We start from the raw sequence: 18,707 nt of genomic DNA, 5'->3' as shown, positions 1-18,707 counted from the left end.
GAAACAGATACAAGATTAATCAACACAAGCGTACTCTATCAATGGACAAGCGTACGATAACAATGGAGAAAGGATGACTGATAAAGCGGAAGCATGGCACTCCAAAATAAACACGAAAGCAGCGAATCCACACTTGAGTATATACATATTTATAGATAATTTAAAACAGGAGCAGGCAGAAAATGAAATGACAATGTATAAACTCCAGATGGGACACGTCACTAAATCAAGGAAAGTAAAGTGGAGTTGCCTTAATTGACATATTTTGGAACTCAAAAGAAGGCTTGAATCACAAGAAATAGATATAATACAGTATGTTGATGCAGTGTCTCGCTGCATTTCATTTACGTTCAATTAGTGATTTTTGGTGTTTAATTTCACTTTATGATTTATGCAAACTTCCGTTATCCTTCCTTTAACAAATATATATTCACGTAAGTATACATATCTTTAATTTAGAAACTACAAACTTTTGTGTCATTTCTTCTCAGTGCTACCAACGTAATTCCGCATTAGGCAAATCTTGAATTCAAGATTCGCCTAACTTTCTCCTGAGTTAACATCTGTAAATTCCATTGCCTGAGGTTATTAAGCGAATCTTGAATAGACGAAAGTTGAAGGGTGTTTCAAAACAACATCGACAATGTTTGGGAAGTGATTCCTCACACCAAAATAAGACAAAAAGTATAGACCAACTTGGGTGTACAAATACTCCTTTTCGGAGTTACAGGCTGCCGAAAACTTGAAAAAATGAAGTTTAAAGGTCCACAGCTCCAAAACTATGGGATCTATCGTAGTCGGGTCAAGATTTCACTTAGGAACTACTACGTGCTCCATCCAAATATCCATGTTTCAGAATCCTGGTACTTCCACAACAATTTTTATAGAGGTAGTTGGTGAGTACTTCAAGTGGGCTTTTAAAGTTCGTTTTTTCATATTTTCGGGAGCCTAAAGGAAGCATTTGTGCACCCAGGTTGGTCTATACTTTTTGTCTTATCTTAGTGTCAGGAATGATCTCCCAAACGTTGTCGGTGTTGTTTTGAAACGCCCCGTATAGTGGTCGAAGTTGTAGACGAACTTTGGTGTCGACTGATTCGATATTACGCGTTGAAAACTGTGCTGTGTAGCTTCCCCATTTAGAACATGGTTTTTGGTTCTATGGGAGAATTCCGATTTCCCGATGTCTGGTCCTCAGGATCAAAAGTACAAAGGACAGCTCAGATGAATTATTAGATGAGGATCAGGCTGGCTTATTACAATACCATCTCAAGTATTTTAACATTAAAATATAAGTTCTTATAAAGTTGAAACTCCTTTACGTAAGTAAAACAATAATTATATACAATGTATTCTTGTCAGTTATTTATGAGAACCCTTATATGATAGATGAAAAATATGCCGATTTTATATCTCGCCAATTTCCCTATACGTGCGAATTCATTTAGGCCTATATACTAAGGGTAAATAAAAATCACTACTGAATCAAGAATGGAAACATTCAGGTTTCTGGGTTACCATGCCAATGCGTGTTTAGACAATGTGCTGCCTACAGCTCACAGGTGACGAGAAGAACCCTAGCAGAAGTAGTGTGACGTAGGTATGGGCTCGCCCACTTTTCGCACGGGGGTTTCAAATGACACCACGGAATAGCACACAGATAACTTTACCCGGAGTAGCAGACGACATCTAAGTATAGATCACACCTCAAAAACCGAAAATGGACTTGACCGTGTCGTTAACCTTTCCCCGCTTCCCATGTTTTAGGGTTCTTCTCATCTGTGAGTCGATGGTTTAATTATTCAAAGGTATTTTATATGATAGGATGAGGAAATAACCGATTTTATATCACTAATATCTCAATTAGGGATGGCCAATTCCGGAATTTTTACTTTCCGGAATCCGGAAAGTAAAATCGGAAAATTCCGGAATTCGAAAAAATTCCGGAATTCGGAAAAATTCCGGATTTCGGAAAAAATCCGGAATTCAGAAAAATTCCGGATTTCGGAAAAAATCCGGAATTCAGAAAAAATCCGGAATTCGGAAAAAATCCGGAATTCGGAAAAAATCCGGAATTCGGAAAAATTCCGGATTTCGGAAAAAATCCGGAATTCAGAAAAATTCCGGAATTCGGAAAAATTATTTTTTCTTTTTGTAATCCTAAGAATTTTGTTCAAATGCAAACGAACAAATTTCCTTTTCGTAATCCTAAGAATGTATGATGCAAGTTAAGCTGAAACTTACATCCTAAAGTATACACTACTCAATCTTCCCATGGTTAATGAGATGTAGTCCAAAAGTACGATGTACTCCTAATATTTAATTTTTGTTTTACTGTGATATTGTCCAGAGGTAAGTCATATATCACACTGAGATAAACAACTTGACATAATGAAGATGTTATCATACGTAGTTTTCCAGAAAATCGTGAGAAACGATTTTTTATGAAGTTAAAATATGCGTCGCTTGTTGCCAGTGTGATGCAATTGATAACTTTTATGCTGGAATAGTCTTATTATTATTATTATTATTATTATTATTATTAATCGTTTATGTACTGTAAAAGAAAAATATGAACCGTTAAGTAGTAGATTTTATCTGTTGTTTTTTTATATCTTCTAACAGTAATAACAAATTGCTTGTAAATACGCAATGATTATCAAGGACAATGGCATATTAATGTAAGGACTACTCTGCAGACTAGCAATAAACAATAAACAATAACAGATAAACAATAGTCCCCCCAAAAAAGTAACTAACTTGGGCACGTCAGAATGTTCGCGAGAATATAGGGACGCATTGAGACTAGCAAAAAACGTGGTGTTATTATTACTCAAAGGGCCGTACGATGGAGGCATTAACGTTAATGTTAATGGCACCAATGAGCACTTACTTGCTCTAACGGTTAACCTCATTTTTGAGATAATTCTTAGAAGTGGGCGTGTTGGCATGCAGTTGGAGTACTAACGATTTGCGTCACTATCGAACACTAACGTAGCACTAGCGATGTTTAAAGTCGAAATTGGAGTCTGACATAAGTGGCTTGTCAACTTCACGGACATTATATTTTCCTTGAATGCGAGAATTGTGCGCCCGGGAAATTTGCGCCCTACCACAAAAATAGGAAAAAATGCGCTCGCAATATATTTGCACTGGGATGTTTGCGCCCTACCCCAAAAAGAGGGGAAAATGCGCCGGCTATATATTTGCACTGGGATGTTAGCGCCCTACAATTCAACTTATTATTGTATTGTGTAAAGTAACTTCCACTCGCACTTGAACTAGGCTTGCCTCTCATCGTCTCAGTGAGTTACTCCATCCGTTATAATATTCCGAACAAATGAAAAAAATACAATTTTAGTTCACTAAAGGGCAATTCATACAAATACAATTTTTCATTATACTACAAAATTTACAATAAACGTATAAATGACTGATATATAATTATTTATTAATATAATCAAAGAGAATAATTTAATCTACAAAAGGCTGTTTGGCTCTACGCAGATATCTCTGTTCACAATCCTTGCGAGTTGTTTGGCTTTTCAGGACACAAAATATAGAAAAGAAAATGTAAAGTGAATGTAAAATCAGTTCAGTAATATTATCAAGAAAACTATGTACAGTGTGTTTACTTGCTGGAATTACACTTCAAACACACAATTGCGTTCAGTCGTTCTTTCAGGAAAAATGTTCCGGGGGGCACATTTAGTATTCCGGAGGGGGGTCACTGCTGGTACTATTCTATTTATTATTATATTATAGACGTATTATTTTGGTCTCCTCCGAGGGGGCACTCTGAGAGCTCTGGGGAGGCCAGTGTTCCCCCAAAATCATCTCTGGAAGAAGCAGTGATTGCGTTGATCCGTTGTGTTCTTTTGGCTTATATTGAAGTTTATTCTCCCCTTATATAGCCACAATGAAAATAAATTACAAATGGCATGGTTGTGGGGGGAGGATTGTTTATGCTGTAATGTCAGCCCCTCCGAGGAAATGCGTAAGCTCCAATAGGTTCTTTTATTTCGCAGGGCTCAAACTTCCCGGTGGAGGTACATCGCAGGAGCAATTTTCCCTGTTCTTGAGGTAAGGCGCAAAATTCTCGACACCGTTCGAATGACCTCGGAAGACGATATCTTTTTCAATACTTTTTTTATATTCTTTTACTCGAGATTTCTTCATAGCTTCTTATTAAAATACTTACTAATATATCCTCATTTTATTGTCCTAACCAATCAATATGGGTATGTTGTCAGTAAAATATTTAGATTGATCGAGCCTCTGGTGTGTAACCACAGTATTTCATATCATGCCCCCATTAGAAATCTTGGCTAAACGAACCAATATATGTTGCCAATAAAATAGTTTAGAATGATTGAGCCCCTGGTAAATAACCACAGTATTTCGTGACAGACCCCCCCCCTTTCCTATTACCATATTCTAGCTACGTGCCTGACTCAGCTAATTCTCTACATTCTTTACCAAACACACATTTTCTAAAGCGGAAAATGCTCTCTAAATACCTAAGCTCATTATTTTCAGCAGATGCACAAACTGGGTAACATTCTGTCTACATGAATGTTATATATGTCGATTACTGGAAACCGCTTCTCGCTATCTATTACCATATTTACTATATAATGATTAACGTTAAAACCGGAAATGGTTGATTTGTTCCGCTTCCGGTTTGAATATTACATTCATCAGGGAACTCGATTCTTAACTATTGACTCTATACATCATGGCCAAAATTGATTGGTAATCCATCAGATAGTTCTTGAGACTGTTTGTTTCACTGACGGACAGAATGAATATATGGCTATAGAGTTTTGATAAACTAAATTCGTTAATGAGTGATGATGGAACAAATATAAGAAAGGGAACCAAGAGTACCACCGGGAAAATTTTCGAACACAAAATTAGCCATCGAAAACCCACATGTCCTGGATTAGAATACCATAGATGAAAACTCTACCACTGAGTCATCAATCACCCGCTTATTAGTTTTGTTAACTATTATATTAATATAAATTAATGAATGCCTGCTTATGTTAATTATTGAACAATTACATTGTATACTTCGTAAAGTCAAAAATTATAAATTTGTATTTACTGTACATACAGTGAGCGCAGAAAGTGTTCGTACACCTATGCTATTGAAACGAGAATGCCTGTGAAAAAGAAACAGAAAATTTAAGAAGTGTAATAACACACACAATATGAATAATGAAAACTAAGCTTTATGAATATATCAATAAAGAACCACAAAGACAAGTTTAATGGTCAGAAAGTAAATAAATTCCGTAGAAAATGTATAGAGTAGACGCAAAAAGTGATCGTACACCTGACGTACGAATACGAAACAAAGATACCACAACTGGGGTTCACTAGTATTCACCTGAGTATACACCTCTGTATAGCATGACGAGTAACAGAATGAGTTTAGTTGTGAATAAGAGTGAAAAAACTGCACGGTGGGCTGTCGAAATGGGAAGCAACCGAACAGAAACAAATGAGGAGACAAGAAAAGTAATTATTAAAGTGCATAAGAAGGGTAAGTCTTTGAGAAAGATAGCAAACCTCAGGGGCAGATCCAGAGGGGGGCGATCGGGGCCATCGCCCCCCCCCACAAGAGGAAACTTTCTTATTTTATATATAAATAAACCCATCCATAACAAGTTTGGAGCTCTTAAAAGTAGCAGTATTACTGCCGACCGCCCCTTCCCCAGAAGTCCGTCCTGGATCCGCCCCTGTATAGAGTAGCCACAATCGAGTATTTTCCGCTGTATGTTTGGAGTCGTTGTCTTGCTGAACAATAAATTGTTTTCAAGAACCATCTTCTGCGCACTAGTATGGAGATATTCCTTTAATATGTTAATATACACTTTGTGGATCATCACTCCATCGATAAGGTGGAGACGACCCACTCCTGAGGCACTCATACAACCCCAGACGAGCACGGACCCTCCTCCGTGTCTTACTTTAGGGACGAGATTTTGAGGATTCATCTCTGTATTCACCTTGCGCCATACCATACGCCTCCCATTGGACTCGATAAAATTAAATTTACTTTCGTCCGAAAATATGACCCTATTCCAGAAAGAAGCCTGATCCCCTATCTTTATACTCTTTTTCAAACTTTAGTCTCTTTATACGATTTGTCTTGTTCACCCAGAACATTTTCCTGGCTATCCGACCATGATACCCTGCAAATATTCCGCACTGTACTGGCTGATACTTTAACACCGCGTGTTTCCAGATCCGTTGCCAATTGCACAGCACTACTTTTTGGAACCTTTTTTCTTTCCCTAATAATGTAACGTTTAACTTATTCACTCAACACTCTTGGTCTTCCAGTTCTTTTTGTTTATTATTATTTTTTTATTTTTTTTTATGGTTTCGCACAGTGATAGAAACATTATACATCGCAATTATTGTTTGTACTGTTGAACGAGGCCTGTCTGCAAGGTTTGCCAGGGGCGGATCCAGGACGGACTTCTGGGGGGGCGGTCGGCGGTAATACTGCTACTTTTAAGAGCTCCAAACTTGTTATGGATGGATTTATTTATATATGTTGGGAGCAATGTTCGAAAACGGCCATTGGCCGAAGAAAGTGATCAATTCTAAGTTTGGACAGATGCAATTATCCAAAGTACGAAGAAGTCTATCATTTCGGGGTTTGGTCGCTTAATAGTATCCAAAGCTAGGTTTGGATAATTACAGTTCATCCAAAGCTCAATTTAGTTATTTCCAGTTGTTCTTGCGAGATGTCATTGCAATTTTTTATTCGTGGCGCATGCGCATTCGGAGAATATAGGGAGGGTAAAGCAGAAGTCAGTCTTCAGTCAGGCGGTAGCTTTATGTGTTAACGTGTATGCTTTCTTTGCCACTCACAATTGTTTATTCGTTGAAGTGAAATTGAAGACCGTGCACAACAATGAGTATGGTTGCAGCAGAAGACTTCAAAGCAAAACTAGACGACTACGTTCGAGCTAGTACAGCAGATAATACGTTCTTGTTATCTCCAGAGAAGTACAATGAATTGCTGTTGGAGGTGAAGGCTTCGCAAGAGAAAAAGAAAAGAGGTGAGTCACTGACGTCACTGGACTATCGTCGCCTGAAGAGATATGATGTTTTAAGTATTGGTGGGGTTGAGAAACTTATCGAAAAACGTAAAGATGGTGATAGTGTTATTAGGTATTTCTGTCACACCGGAGAATTATACAGTGTCATTCATAAAGCTCACATTGACACTGGCCACAAACGTTTGAGATGCTTGGACAAAGAACTTAAGCTAAAGTACTGTAATGTAACACGAGAGATCATCAATATTTATCTCAAATTGTGTGGGCAGTGTCAGTTGAAAAAGAAGCAAAAGTGCAAAGGACTGACTGTTAAACCTATTCTCAGTAATCTGCTTAATTCTAGGGGTCAGGTTGATCTTATCGACATGCAGAGTGAACCGGACAAAGGATACAAGTTCATATTAAATTATCAGGATCATCTCACAAAGTTTCTGTTTTTGCGCCCATTAAAGACAAAAAGAGCATCAGAAGTTGCTTATCATCTGATGGATATATTTTGCATTATTGGTGCACCTTGTATTCTTCAAAGTGATAACGGACGTGAGTTCGCAGCTGAAGTTACAAGTGAGCTGGCCTCAGTGTTTGGGTCGAAAATAGTGCACGGCAAGCCGCGCCACTCTCAGTCTCAAGGAAGTGTTGAGAGAGCGAACCAAGATGTTCGAGACATTCTTATTACATGGATGGCAGAAAATAGCTGTTCGTCTTGGGCTGAGGGTCTTCGTTTTGTCCAGATGAAGAAAAACAGGTCCTTCCATAGGGGCATTAACCGGAGCCCCTACGAGGCTTTGTTTGGCGTTCCCATGAGAAATGGACTTTCGGATTCATCTCTTCCATGTGATTTATTACGAGACTTGACCAATGAGGAAGATCTACAAGAAATATTGGCTCGTGATCCACATTGTGACACCATGCAGGAAGGGGAAGGCTCAGGACAGGATGTACAGAATTCATTGACTCGTGATCCACACTGTGACACCATGCAGGAAGAGGAAGGTTCAGGACAGGATGTACAGAATTTATTGACTCGTGATCCACACTGTGACACCATGCAGGAAGAGGAAGGCTCAGGACAGGATGTACAGTATTCATTGACTCGTGATGTACAAGAAGACACTTCAGGACAGGACGCACAGCATTCATTCGTTCGTGATTCCCTTAATAATCTTCGGCAGGAAAGAGAGACTTTTCCAGAATTTCCAGCTTCTTTAGAGACCATCAACACTGCAATTGTGGAAGCAAATGAATCTCCATGTCCGTGCGCAAATCAAGAAAAAAGATGCAACATCTGCACAAGAAGTGAGAGTATACGAGAGGCACGTGAGGGATCCAAAATACATTTAAAGCGACAAGCAAATGAAATGTTAATGGCGTCAAGTAAAAAATTCCCTCGTGCAGACGTAGGACAAACTGTTCTAATCAAAATCCCAGAATTGGACAGAGGCAGAGTTGCTCCGAGGAACGTCATGGCTGTGGTTATGGGGAGAAACGATAACGATCTCTACCAGTTGGGGACTTCTTCGGGAATTATTAGAAAGCTGTACGCGCGCAATGAGTTCCAGTTCGCAGATGAACAGTTTCTTCAGATCAGTGATGTTCCGCAGAGAGACATTTCACTTAGAAGTGTAGCTGAAGCAGAAACACACTCCAGGCAGGGGTTTATTAAGTGCGGCTGCAGGAACTTCTGTTTGAACAAAAAATGTAATTGTGTAAAGAAGGGTGTAAAGTGTAACTCAAAGTGTCATTCCTCAAGTGCGTGTAGGAACAAGTAACTGGACAGTTGACCTATTACAATGTACTTGAAGAGCCTGTATATGTGGCGAATCTGCATTTCAGTTATTCCATTTTATAACTGTAAGTTCATTATATTTTTTCGCACTTACAGCTTAAAATTTTCAGCACACGTTTTTCAAATTCTTCACTGTTTCATTGTGTTAATAACTGAACTTAAAACATTTAACGCACTTTGCTGTTAATGCTTAATTAATTATTGTACTTATTTTTATATGGTGCATATTTTCTAAAAGTCTTCTAAAAAAGAAAGTAAGCTGAATTAGAAGGAATTAATACGAAGAACTATTTTTATTCATATACGAATTTCATACTTCTTATTTGACAGAATTTTGTGATATACATTTTCATTTCTTAAACATTGAAAAATAAAAATCTTGTAAAATGTGTAAAATGTGAAAAAATTAATAAATTTTTTTCTTATTTTCCTTTCTAAATTGAGCTTTGGATGAACTGTAATTATCCAAACCTAGCTTTGGATACTATTAAGCGACCAAACCCCGAAATGATAGACTTCTTCGTACTTTGGATAATTGCATCTGTCCAAACTTAGAATTGATCACTTTCTTCGGCCAATGGCCGTTTTCGAACATTGCTCCCAACATATATAAAATAAGAGTTTCCTCTTGTGGGGGGGGGGCGATCGCCCCCCTCTGGATCCGCCCCTGACTCTATAATACCTTGAAACAGCTTCGCACACCTCCCCAATCCCCAGACATGAACCCCATAGAACATCTATGATCTGTTCTGGAGACAAGAATCAGAAGGCACAGCTTGTCTACTAAAGAAGGCCTAAGAAAAGCTATTCAAGAAGAATGGGACATAATCAGTCCCGAAGCTACAGAACTACGAACTACTACAGGTGAAATCAATGCCACGAAGACTACAGACAATCATTAACGCACAGGGTAATCCCACAAAATATTAAATAACGTAATATACTTTATAAGCATTAATTCAAGCATAAGTGTACGGTGACTTTTTGCGTTTACAAAAAAGGAATTCTCTCTTTTCTTCTGAACAAAACAGTGATTGTGTTTGTTTGGCCTTTCTCTTGTATATAGAAATAAAATGTATGAATGTGTAGTCTTAATTCTGGTTATATATATATTTTCCACCTCCTGTTCTCATGCTAGCTGTTTTCAATATAAAGTATGCACGGTGTACGAACACTTTCTGTGCTCACTGTAGGTATGTTGACAATAAGCGAATGTTATTAGAATATTTGTTGAGATTTATTTTCCTTCAATGCCTTTCGCCTGGTTAAAAAGTAGTTTGCAGTGCTTTGGAGCAGCTGCAGGTGGGAACGCGATAATGTTTGAGACATACCGGCGACTTTTTTGTGTGTGAAGATAAGACCTTTCTCATAAAGTAGTAAATAACTGCAGTAGCAATTGTCTACGTAAATGATAAAGACATATCCAACTACAAGAAATTAATACAGTATATATAGCCTATTCATTATTGTGTTTCTCTTTTAACAGCTACTAGCTAAGGATGGCCAATTCCAGAATTTTTACTTTCCGGAATCCGGAAAGTAAAATCGGAAAAATTCCGGATCTCGGAAAAATTCCGATTTTTTCTAAATTCCGGATTTTTTCCGAATGTCGGAATTTTTCCGAAATCCGCATTTTTTCTGAATTCCGGAATTTTTCCGAAATCCGGAATTTTTCTGAATTCCGGAATTTTTCCGAAATCCGGAATTTTTCTGAATTCCGGAATTTTTCTGAATTCCGGAATTTTTCTGAATTCCGGAATTTTTCCGAATTCCGGAAAGTAAATTTTCCGATTCCGGAAAACAAAATTTCCGGAATCCGGATTCCGGAAAATTTTGGCCATCCCTAATCTCAATAGATGCGAAGTGGTCTAAGCGACTGAGCATCGACCTCAAGAGTGATAGAATGTGTGACTATTGAGAAAGCGGATAGATTAGCGCAGTGGTTAATGTTGCGGCATGGTAATAAAAGCACCTGGGTTCAATTTACAGTCCTGTCGTGTATTTTTGGCTGTATATCATGAACACCCTTCCGATTCTGTTCGAAGGTTGGCCGTTTACATATATATATATTAGAATAAACCGGTTATAACGACTCCGAAGGGACCGCAAATTTACGGTCGTTATAGCCGATAGTCGCACAAACCGGTTTTTATTTTCTTGCTCAAAATTTCGTATCTAACAATAAATTTTAGGCTATTCACTTGTTGAGCATGTTTTAAACTTATTGTATGTGTTGTATAGTATAAGTCATGAATGACATACAGTATTCTGGTTCCACATACTGTATTACAAAAATTACTTTATTACCGTACAATAAATGCAATACTGTTCTTTTTTTAAAATGTTGTACAAATGTAATGTACTTTACCTTACACATTAGAAAAATCCAACACACACAAGCACAAAACATCAAAAAGTAATATAAACACTATTATACCACGTCTGTACTTTGAAAACGCTTTAACTTTAATAAGCAACGCAGTAATGCATATACTGTACTATTTAAGGTAATCAGTTATCTTTGTTTGCTTCTTGCACTTGCGATGCATTCGTTTCAACGTCTCACTATTGACATTTGTATTAAATTCTTCTTTAAACATAACAAATTTTTGTAAAGTTTTCACTGCACTCAGAGCTTCGTTAAGTGATGGTACAACAAATTGTTCTTGTTCATTTTCATTTTTGTCAATTACCTGTTGGCTTTGGATGTCAACTACAATTTCTTCACTCGCTGAGACGCACACTACAAGATGGTTGTCTACCTCGGCAAAGTCTTCTATTTCACAAGTTGTCAAAGATGGACCAAGCTCTTGCACTAATCGCGCAAGAGGAATATCATACTCCACATCTTCATCATCAGCTGTTGCTGAAAACGTCGTCCTCATCGTGGGATGGTGAAGAAAGGTTTCTGAAACCTGCATGTTTAAAGCAATTAGCAAGTCCTTTAAGTGACATTTTCCCACGCTTCAGATATAATTGAAATTGCATCAAGAACGTTGAAAACTGGTTCTTTATCTTCGATTTTTTGTAACATGTTCATCACCTGAAGCTTCCTTTACTGCATCTTAAGAGATTTTTATAACTCCCTGGTCCATAGGTTGTAAAACTGAAGTGACATTTGGAGGTAAAAACACAAGCTTTATGTATTGCCGATTACCATCTACTGGATGAGCCGGGCAGTTATCGACCAGGAGAAGAACTTTTCGTTTCTTTGGTTTCAGTTGAGAGTCCCAGTTACGCAACCACTTTTCAAAAATTTCCCATGTCATCCAAGACTTTGCATTGTTTTCATAAACTACAGGTAGGGAGTGAATATTTTTAAAACATCTTGGTTTTCTGGATTTGCCAATCACCAAAAGCTTTTCTTTACAAAATCCCATCATATTTACAGCAACCATAACTGTGATTCTTGTTTTAGACATTTTGCCACCCGAACACTGTTCACCTTTAAATTTCAGTCTTATCTGGCATCATATTGTGAAACAATCCAGTTTCATGTCCATTGAATATATCATCTGGCTTGTAACCTTCACACAAAGCAGGCCACTTCTTAGATAGCCACTCGTCTGTTACGTCATCAGGTACACTCGCAGCTTCGCCACAAATTTTCTCAGCAACAATATCATGACGAGCTCGGAAACGTTGTATCCAAGAGGAAGAAGAATTGAAGTTCGGATTGCCCAACCGACGAGCAAATTCATTGGCTTTCGCTTAAAGAATAGGTCCATTGATCGGCACATTATTTGTTCTTTGCTGCTTAAACCATTTAAGTAAAGCTTCTTCAATCTCTTTGTGGTCGGATGATCTGGCTTGATTTTTAAAGATTTTTTTTTTTTTTTTTCGAAAAGAGACTATTTTCTCTCTGTCCTTCCAAATTGTAGAAATCATCGAGTGTGATAGACCCAATTGTCGTCACTTCGAAATAAATACAAACAACGATAAATAAAGTTCATAATTGACATTTCGAGAACATGATGGCCCTAATTGGCATATCACATGACTATCTTTCCATTTCAAAACATATCACAGATTTCAAGATGGCGGCGGAGGTTCGTGATTTACTCTGTCCAGTCTTCTTTCGGCAATATGTGAAACTACCACAGTTTGTATTGTCTATTTTTCACTATTTTTACGATTCAACAGTTTATTTGATGTATTTCTATAACATAGTATAGCCCTCCCACCAACTTTGACCCCCTCCCCCTCCGTTTCTTATGGCGCTTAGCCATTATAACTTTGCACATACACATTTTCACATCCTCTATTAGGCGCATTATGTCTCATCTCGCAACTCGATTCATGCATTTGGATCCTTTACTTGTCAGTTTTATTCAAGAGACCTATTTGTTGCAACAGAAACGCTTCATTGTGGTCGATGTGTATGCAATTGTAAAAGTTCTGTAATTAACCAGGAATAAATGACTAAAAAGCACGTAAAGGAAATGAGTGCAGACTTGATTTTTAAGAATAATTACAAAAGTTTTACTTTCGAATGCTTTTTTTTTTTTTTTTTTAAATATATTCACAATATTGAAATTTCTCACCTTATATTTTTCACGTTAAAAAAAAAGTAGTAAAACTAACGTAATACAAAGATTTTTGTTATTTTCCCAATTTTTCCTTTTTATATATATATATATAACCAACAGGTTCAAAATTTCCGGAAATTTTACAACACTAGTTATGAGTGTATGTGTTAGGCATGATATTCTCATCTTTGCTTCAGCCAACACACAAGTGTTCTTGAAGAAAATTATTTAGATTGGTTGTTGTTATGTTCAGATTTTAGTCAGTTTCCTATTTTGTCCGTCACTATCTTATTTAACAATACTAATAAGTGGGAGAGTATGTTCGGCATTTCCTTCCTTTCTTTCTATTTAAAAAGAAATACTATGACATTGTGTCTGCACTAGCTATGGACGGTTTGGATAACCTAAAGGAAATGGGGCTTCGCTTCTCTTGCACTGATGGTATCTATGAATGAAGAATTAGAACGAATGCGAGCTACTACAGTATGGACTATGGTATCTCTACAATATTTTCGTACAGATTGTTATATATTATAGAAGAGGTTAATAATATAATAAATATTCATGCCCCAAAATGTAAAGCGACTGTAAGTAACATTTACACGCATGCATGTGGCGGATTATTATATATAATTATATATATAATAGAGAAAGAAAAATAACCTATTAATTCTTGAACAAAAATACTATCAAAAATAAATACAGAAAAGAATGACAGTTTCGTTAAGAAAGTGTAATCCTGGTTAAAACAACAATCAAAAAATATTTTTAAAATCTTAGAAGCAGATGTGCATCTAGAGCAATTATAATGAGTATATATGTATCGAGAAAAGACCTCTCTCCGTGGTTCGAAAACAGAAAGCACATAGCTCAACGAGGCATACAACAGATAATGCTTCACTTTGCCGTAGAGCAGACCATTGCTGATAGATCGAGTAACAAATGGATTTAGTTTCCTCTTCTCTATTTTTTTAAAAATAATGTGAAATGCAGGAAATCAGTAATAACAAAGCAGAATGCGGACCTTTGCTAAAGTAATGCAGATGCATCGTCTACAGTCTGTAAAGGGTAATAAATAGCTTCGCAGCTATTGTAGTTAGGAACAGTACTAATATCCTTACTCCGTTTAAATCAAAGAAAATGACCACAAAGTATTATTTCAACTTAAATTTAAAACTTTCAAAAGAGAGAAGTAGTGTTTACAGGAATTAGAAAAATTACTTTTGCGTATAATAATTCGGATGCTGGAGTTTACGAGGTAAAATGTGTATGTTAATAGTTACATAGGCATGACGAAGCGTACATAAGAATTAAAGAACACGTCAGTTTTTTCTTCATTTTTTTTTTATTTTATTTGAATTTAGCATCTCATTCAGAAGAGAGGCTATATAAGACATAAGCTAAGATTCGAAGCACACGAGCTCCCTCGCCAAAGGTGCGTATGCTAAGAGTATAGCCCAGTGTTCGAAGTGGAAAAAAAGCAGAGGCGGTATGTTTTAGTATGATTTTGACTCAACATACCGGCTATTTAAATATTGCCTTGATCACTGAAAAACCAGAGGCGGTATGGCATACTATCGCATACCGTCTCACTTCGACCACTGGTATAGCCACGAAGAAACGCGTGAGAGACTTGGATGGCAGGTCTCTGCTGTGTCAGGATTATCAAACCGTTTATGAGCCATAAAGCATATCAATGATATTCAGTTATCACACAGATCTTCATCACTTATAGAAAATACCATACAGGATTTATTTTAATCAGAAAGAGAGAGAAATCTCTGTTAAATACGGATAAAGAAAATTTAGACAAAGAATTGAATTTCTCCGTAACCAATTTATTAGAATAAGTAACATATACATTATACAGTTTAAACTTTCATTACGTAATTATATAGTTTAAAAACCTTTATTATTATTATTATTATTATTATTATTATTATTTTTTTTTTTTACATAATTACATAGTTTGAACACTTTTTTTCAAATGTATTTTGTAAACTATAATGTATTCAATTACCTTACGGTATATAATCACACTGATTTTTTCCCTTAGAATTGGTTTTATGGCTCTGAATAAATGTCAAAAGTTAGTTGGAAACTGTTTAACGAAAAATTTCATCTTCTCTATCTACTTATATTAGTATCAAATTATTAGTGTTGTGTGTGCATATATGGAATTTTTCTCGTTGTTACTATGTTTGAGAACAAAGCATTGATATTCCTGATATTAGTGTTTGCACTGAAAACTATGAAACATTGTTCCTTGTGTACAAGGTGAGTTTGAAGAAACACAATGAAATGTAGATGTGAAGTGTGATTTTTCATACGAGTGAGTGTGATTCTTCATACAATAAACGGTATGGTCAAATAAATAAGAAGCTTGATTATTTCATCAGTATGTGAGATTCAAAATATTTCATTGCCTCTCTTGAGAACAAATGACGGCAATAAATCTTAAATAATTGGTATTTATTAAGCTTTCAATATTTTTGAACACTTAAAAGGTGAACTTTCGAATTTCCAGCTTCTATATTATTACAACCGTGTCCTATGTACTAAAAGGAAAGAATTAATCGAACATCTTTGTGAATAATTAAGTACAATTGCCACTATAGAAATGTGAAAACGCTAAAGATCTTTGAATTAGCTCTTATTATCCACTGTCATATCGTCGCATATATTATTAGGTTCTAGTTCCAAACCGTATTTAGAAGCAATGGTTCATGTTATGGCATAACAATCATATCGCACGGAAACGGAAACGTTCACATTCAACTTGGAGAATGTCCACATCTAATTAAATGTTTCTTCACATGATCATGAGTTATTTCCCTAAAACAATTCCCTAAGGTAAGAAAATAAATTGCACAACTTCTTGCTTCAGCATGTTTTATGTAACTTAAGAGCATTTGTTAGTTCAGTCAGGTATAAAAATCTTCCTTTCCAGTCGTGTTGTATGCAGAACTCCGTATCTAGGAAACGAAAATTGCTAACCTGAAGTATGTACAATGCAGATAATCACCGTTCAGTAATTTCCTACAATGATCATAGGCACTTTCGTATTGCCCTTCCAGTGAAAACATACAAATCATATAATACAAGTTTATGTACAAAATTCCAAGAAAGAGGGAAGATAAAAATTTATGAAGTTTCAGATTTTTCTGAGCTTCCGACATGTATGGTGTTTCTTCCACAAAACATTATATTTTCCATATATTTTGGTAATGGTACCTCGAAAATGTCATCTTCTATCAACCTTTTCATGTATTCACCTGGATTTTTACTTTTAAAAGTCACCTCCATTCGAAATAATTCACCTTCCATGCCAGGAATCAGATCGGTTGCTTGAAACGGTGAATTGTACTGTAAAGAAAATACATCTAGTGTTACTAATTTTTCTTGAAAGTTCTATATAAATACTACAGAAGAAAAAAATCTCGTAAAATACAGGTACGCATTTGATGTCTAAAGGTTTAGAATTTCATATTATATATATATATTGCATCCACTTAGCTTACAAAATAATTTGCAAAATACAATTATATGTCCACTTGATATATGTGTGCAATTTTCTGGCACTATTATATAAATTGATATATATATATATATATATATATAAAGCTTTAGACGATCAGCCGGTCTTCGCTCGGCCAGCATACAATACATCTTTTGAAGACATTAAGATAGTAATATATGTACAGAATTGTATTTCGTATTGTTTAAAGAAAAATCTGTTTTGCTTTCTTCAACAAGTGTGTACAGAATTTTTCTTTAAACATAAGGACAGTTTTGCAATGGAAGAAGAATGATATGTAGTTGTCATACTTTTAAATACATCTGCAGCATAGGCGTGAGCAAGTGGGGGCGCTCGCCCCACTTAATGTTTTTGGCATTTTTTTTTCGATTATTAAAAATATTTTTTCAGCTAATAAGGATTATATTTCACAAAAACGGACCATGAAAAACGTCTGTAATCATCGCTATACAAAATAACACTTTGAACTTTGCAATACTCGACAAATATTTCCCGATTTAATTATATTTTAGTCTTTCTTCCGTTTGTTTCCTCCCAGCAGTATATTATCACACACACACACACACACACACACACACACACTTAACACACTATCTGTAGGTACCGACTTTAAAGGGGGGGGGGAAGCTTTTTTTGTTCCGTCTCTCCAATCTAAAAGCAGAGGGGTTTTGCTCTTTTATAATTATAAAGAAAGTAATGATTACAAGGTGGTTGCATATCTTCAGGAGTACATTGATTTGCCCCCTCTAATCCAAGGGTCTGCGCACGCCTGTGATCTGCAGGATCTGTTCCACGTATGTGTGACCAAATTGTATCTACCAAATTACTTACGAAAATCCATTGTGGCAGTGTTCGGTAAGTTACTTGTAAAAATGTAACGCGTTACTTTTAGGTCCGAAACTGAATATGCGAAAGAAAATCTTATTACTTCAATTTTTCGTACTACTACAATTATTATTATTATTACAGTTCTGAATCGCTTTATGTAAATGCAAGAACAAATTCTTACTTGACAACTATATGAAATTTTCATATAATGTAACACTGACTAAAATCTCATACATAATACTTGTAGGGATGGGCACGAGCGAGTTTTCTTTGAAACTCGATTCGACTCGAAAAGTTTCCTTCAACTCGACTCGAATTCGGTTGGAGTTTCGAGTCGAGTCGAGTCCAGCCAAATCCCGTGTATAGTTTCAAGTACTCTTTCCAAGTATTCTACATAGACAATATAATCATTAGCAATACTACAGGGTGCGGCACGTAAAACCCGCCCGTCGTAATATTCTGGTATATTGTGTTTTTGGCAACACTTAAATAATCTACCTTCCTACCAAGAGATAGCGTGTCGAAGTCGGGTCGACTTACGTGACCTGCAGCGGTCACGTGCAGCCGCAGCCAGTGAAACTTGTCGAAACCAGTTGAGAAAAAGGCCTCGTTGTGTTAAGCCGGGTGAGTGTCAGTGTGTGATAATGCCGTATTCGATACCCGAGCGTGTTGCCATTGTTGAAGGGTTCATTCTCACTGGATCTTTTGTGAAAACAAAGAATTTGTTTCGGGAGAAATTTCCAGGACGTTCTGTGCCAGCAAAAAGCACCATTCAGGAATTGATTGAAAAATGGCGGCGTACAGGATCGGTTCAAAATGCTCCCAGGAACAGACGACCATCTGTCTGCACACCTGAATTAAAGATGCAGGTGGAGGAGATAATGACAAGAAGTCCTCGAAAGTCAACCAGGAGATTGAGTCAATAGGTTCATGCGAGTGAGAGAAGT

General features: G+C 36.5%; 1 protein-coding gene across 3 annotated transcripts in view; it reads right to left on the bottom strand.

Moving 5' to 3' along the window:
* Positions 1-15,203: 15,203 nt before the first annotated feature.
* Positions 15,204-18,707, bottom strand: part of LOC145690833 (uncharacterized) — a 73,479-nt gene continuing 69,975 nt past the window's right edge. For 2 of the 3 annotated variants that reach the window (XM_081766164.1, XM_081766181.1), the window contains exon 8: positions 15,204-16,760. In XM_081766164.1, the coding sequence (XP_081622290.1) occupies positions 16,539-16,760 (222 nt within the window). In that variant the 3' untranslated portion in view covers positions 15,204-16,538. The remainder of the gene's footprint in view (positions 16,761-18,707) is intronic. The other variant, XM_081766171.1, reaches the window with a different exon arrangement.

The sequence above is a fragment of the Thermobia domestica genome, chromosome 1 (genome assembly GCF_964235325.1).
Source record: "Thermobia domestica chromosome 1, izTheDome1.hap1.1, whole genome shotgun sequence".
Taxonomy (NCBI): domain Eukaryota; kingdom Metazoa; phylum Arthropoda; class Insecta; order Zygentoma; family Lepismatidae; genus Thermobia; species Thermobia domestica.
Note: the sequence above shows the minus strand (reverse complement) of the source record. Positions and strands in the feature narration are given on the sequence as shown.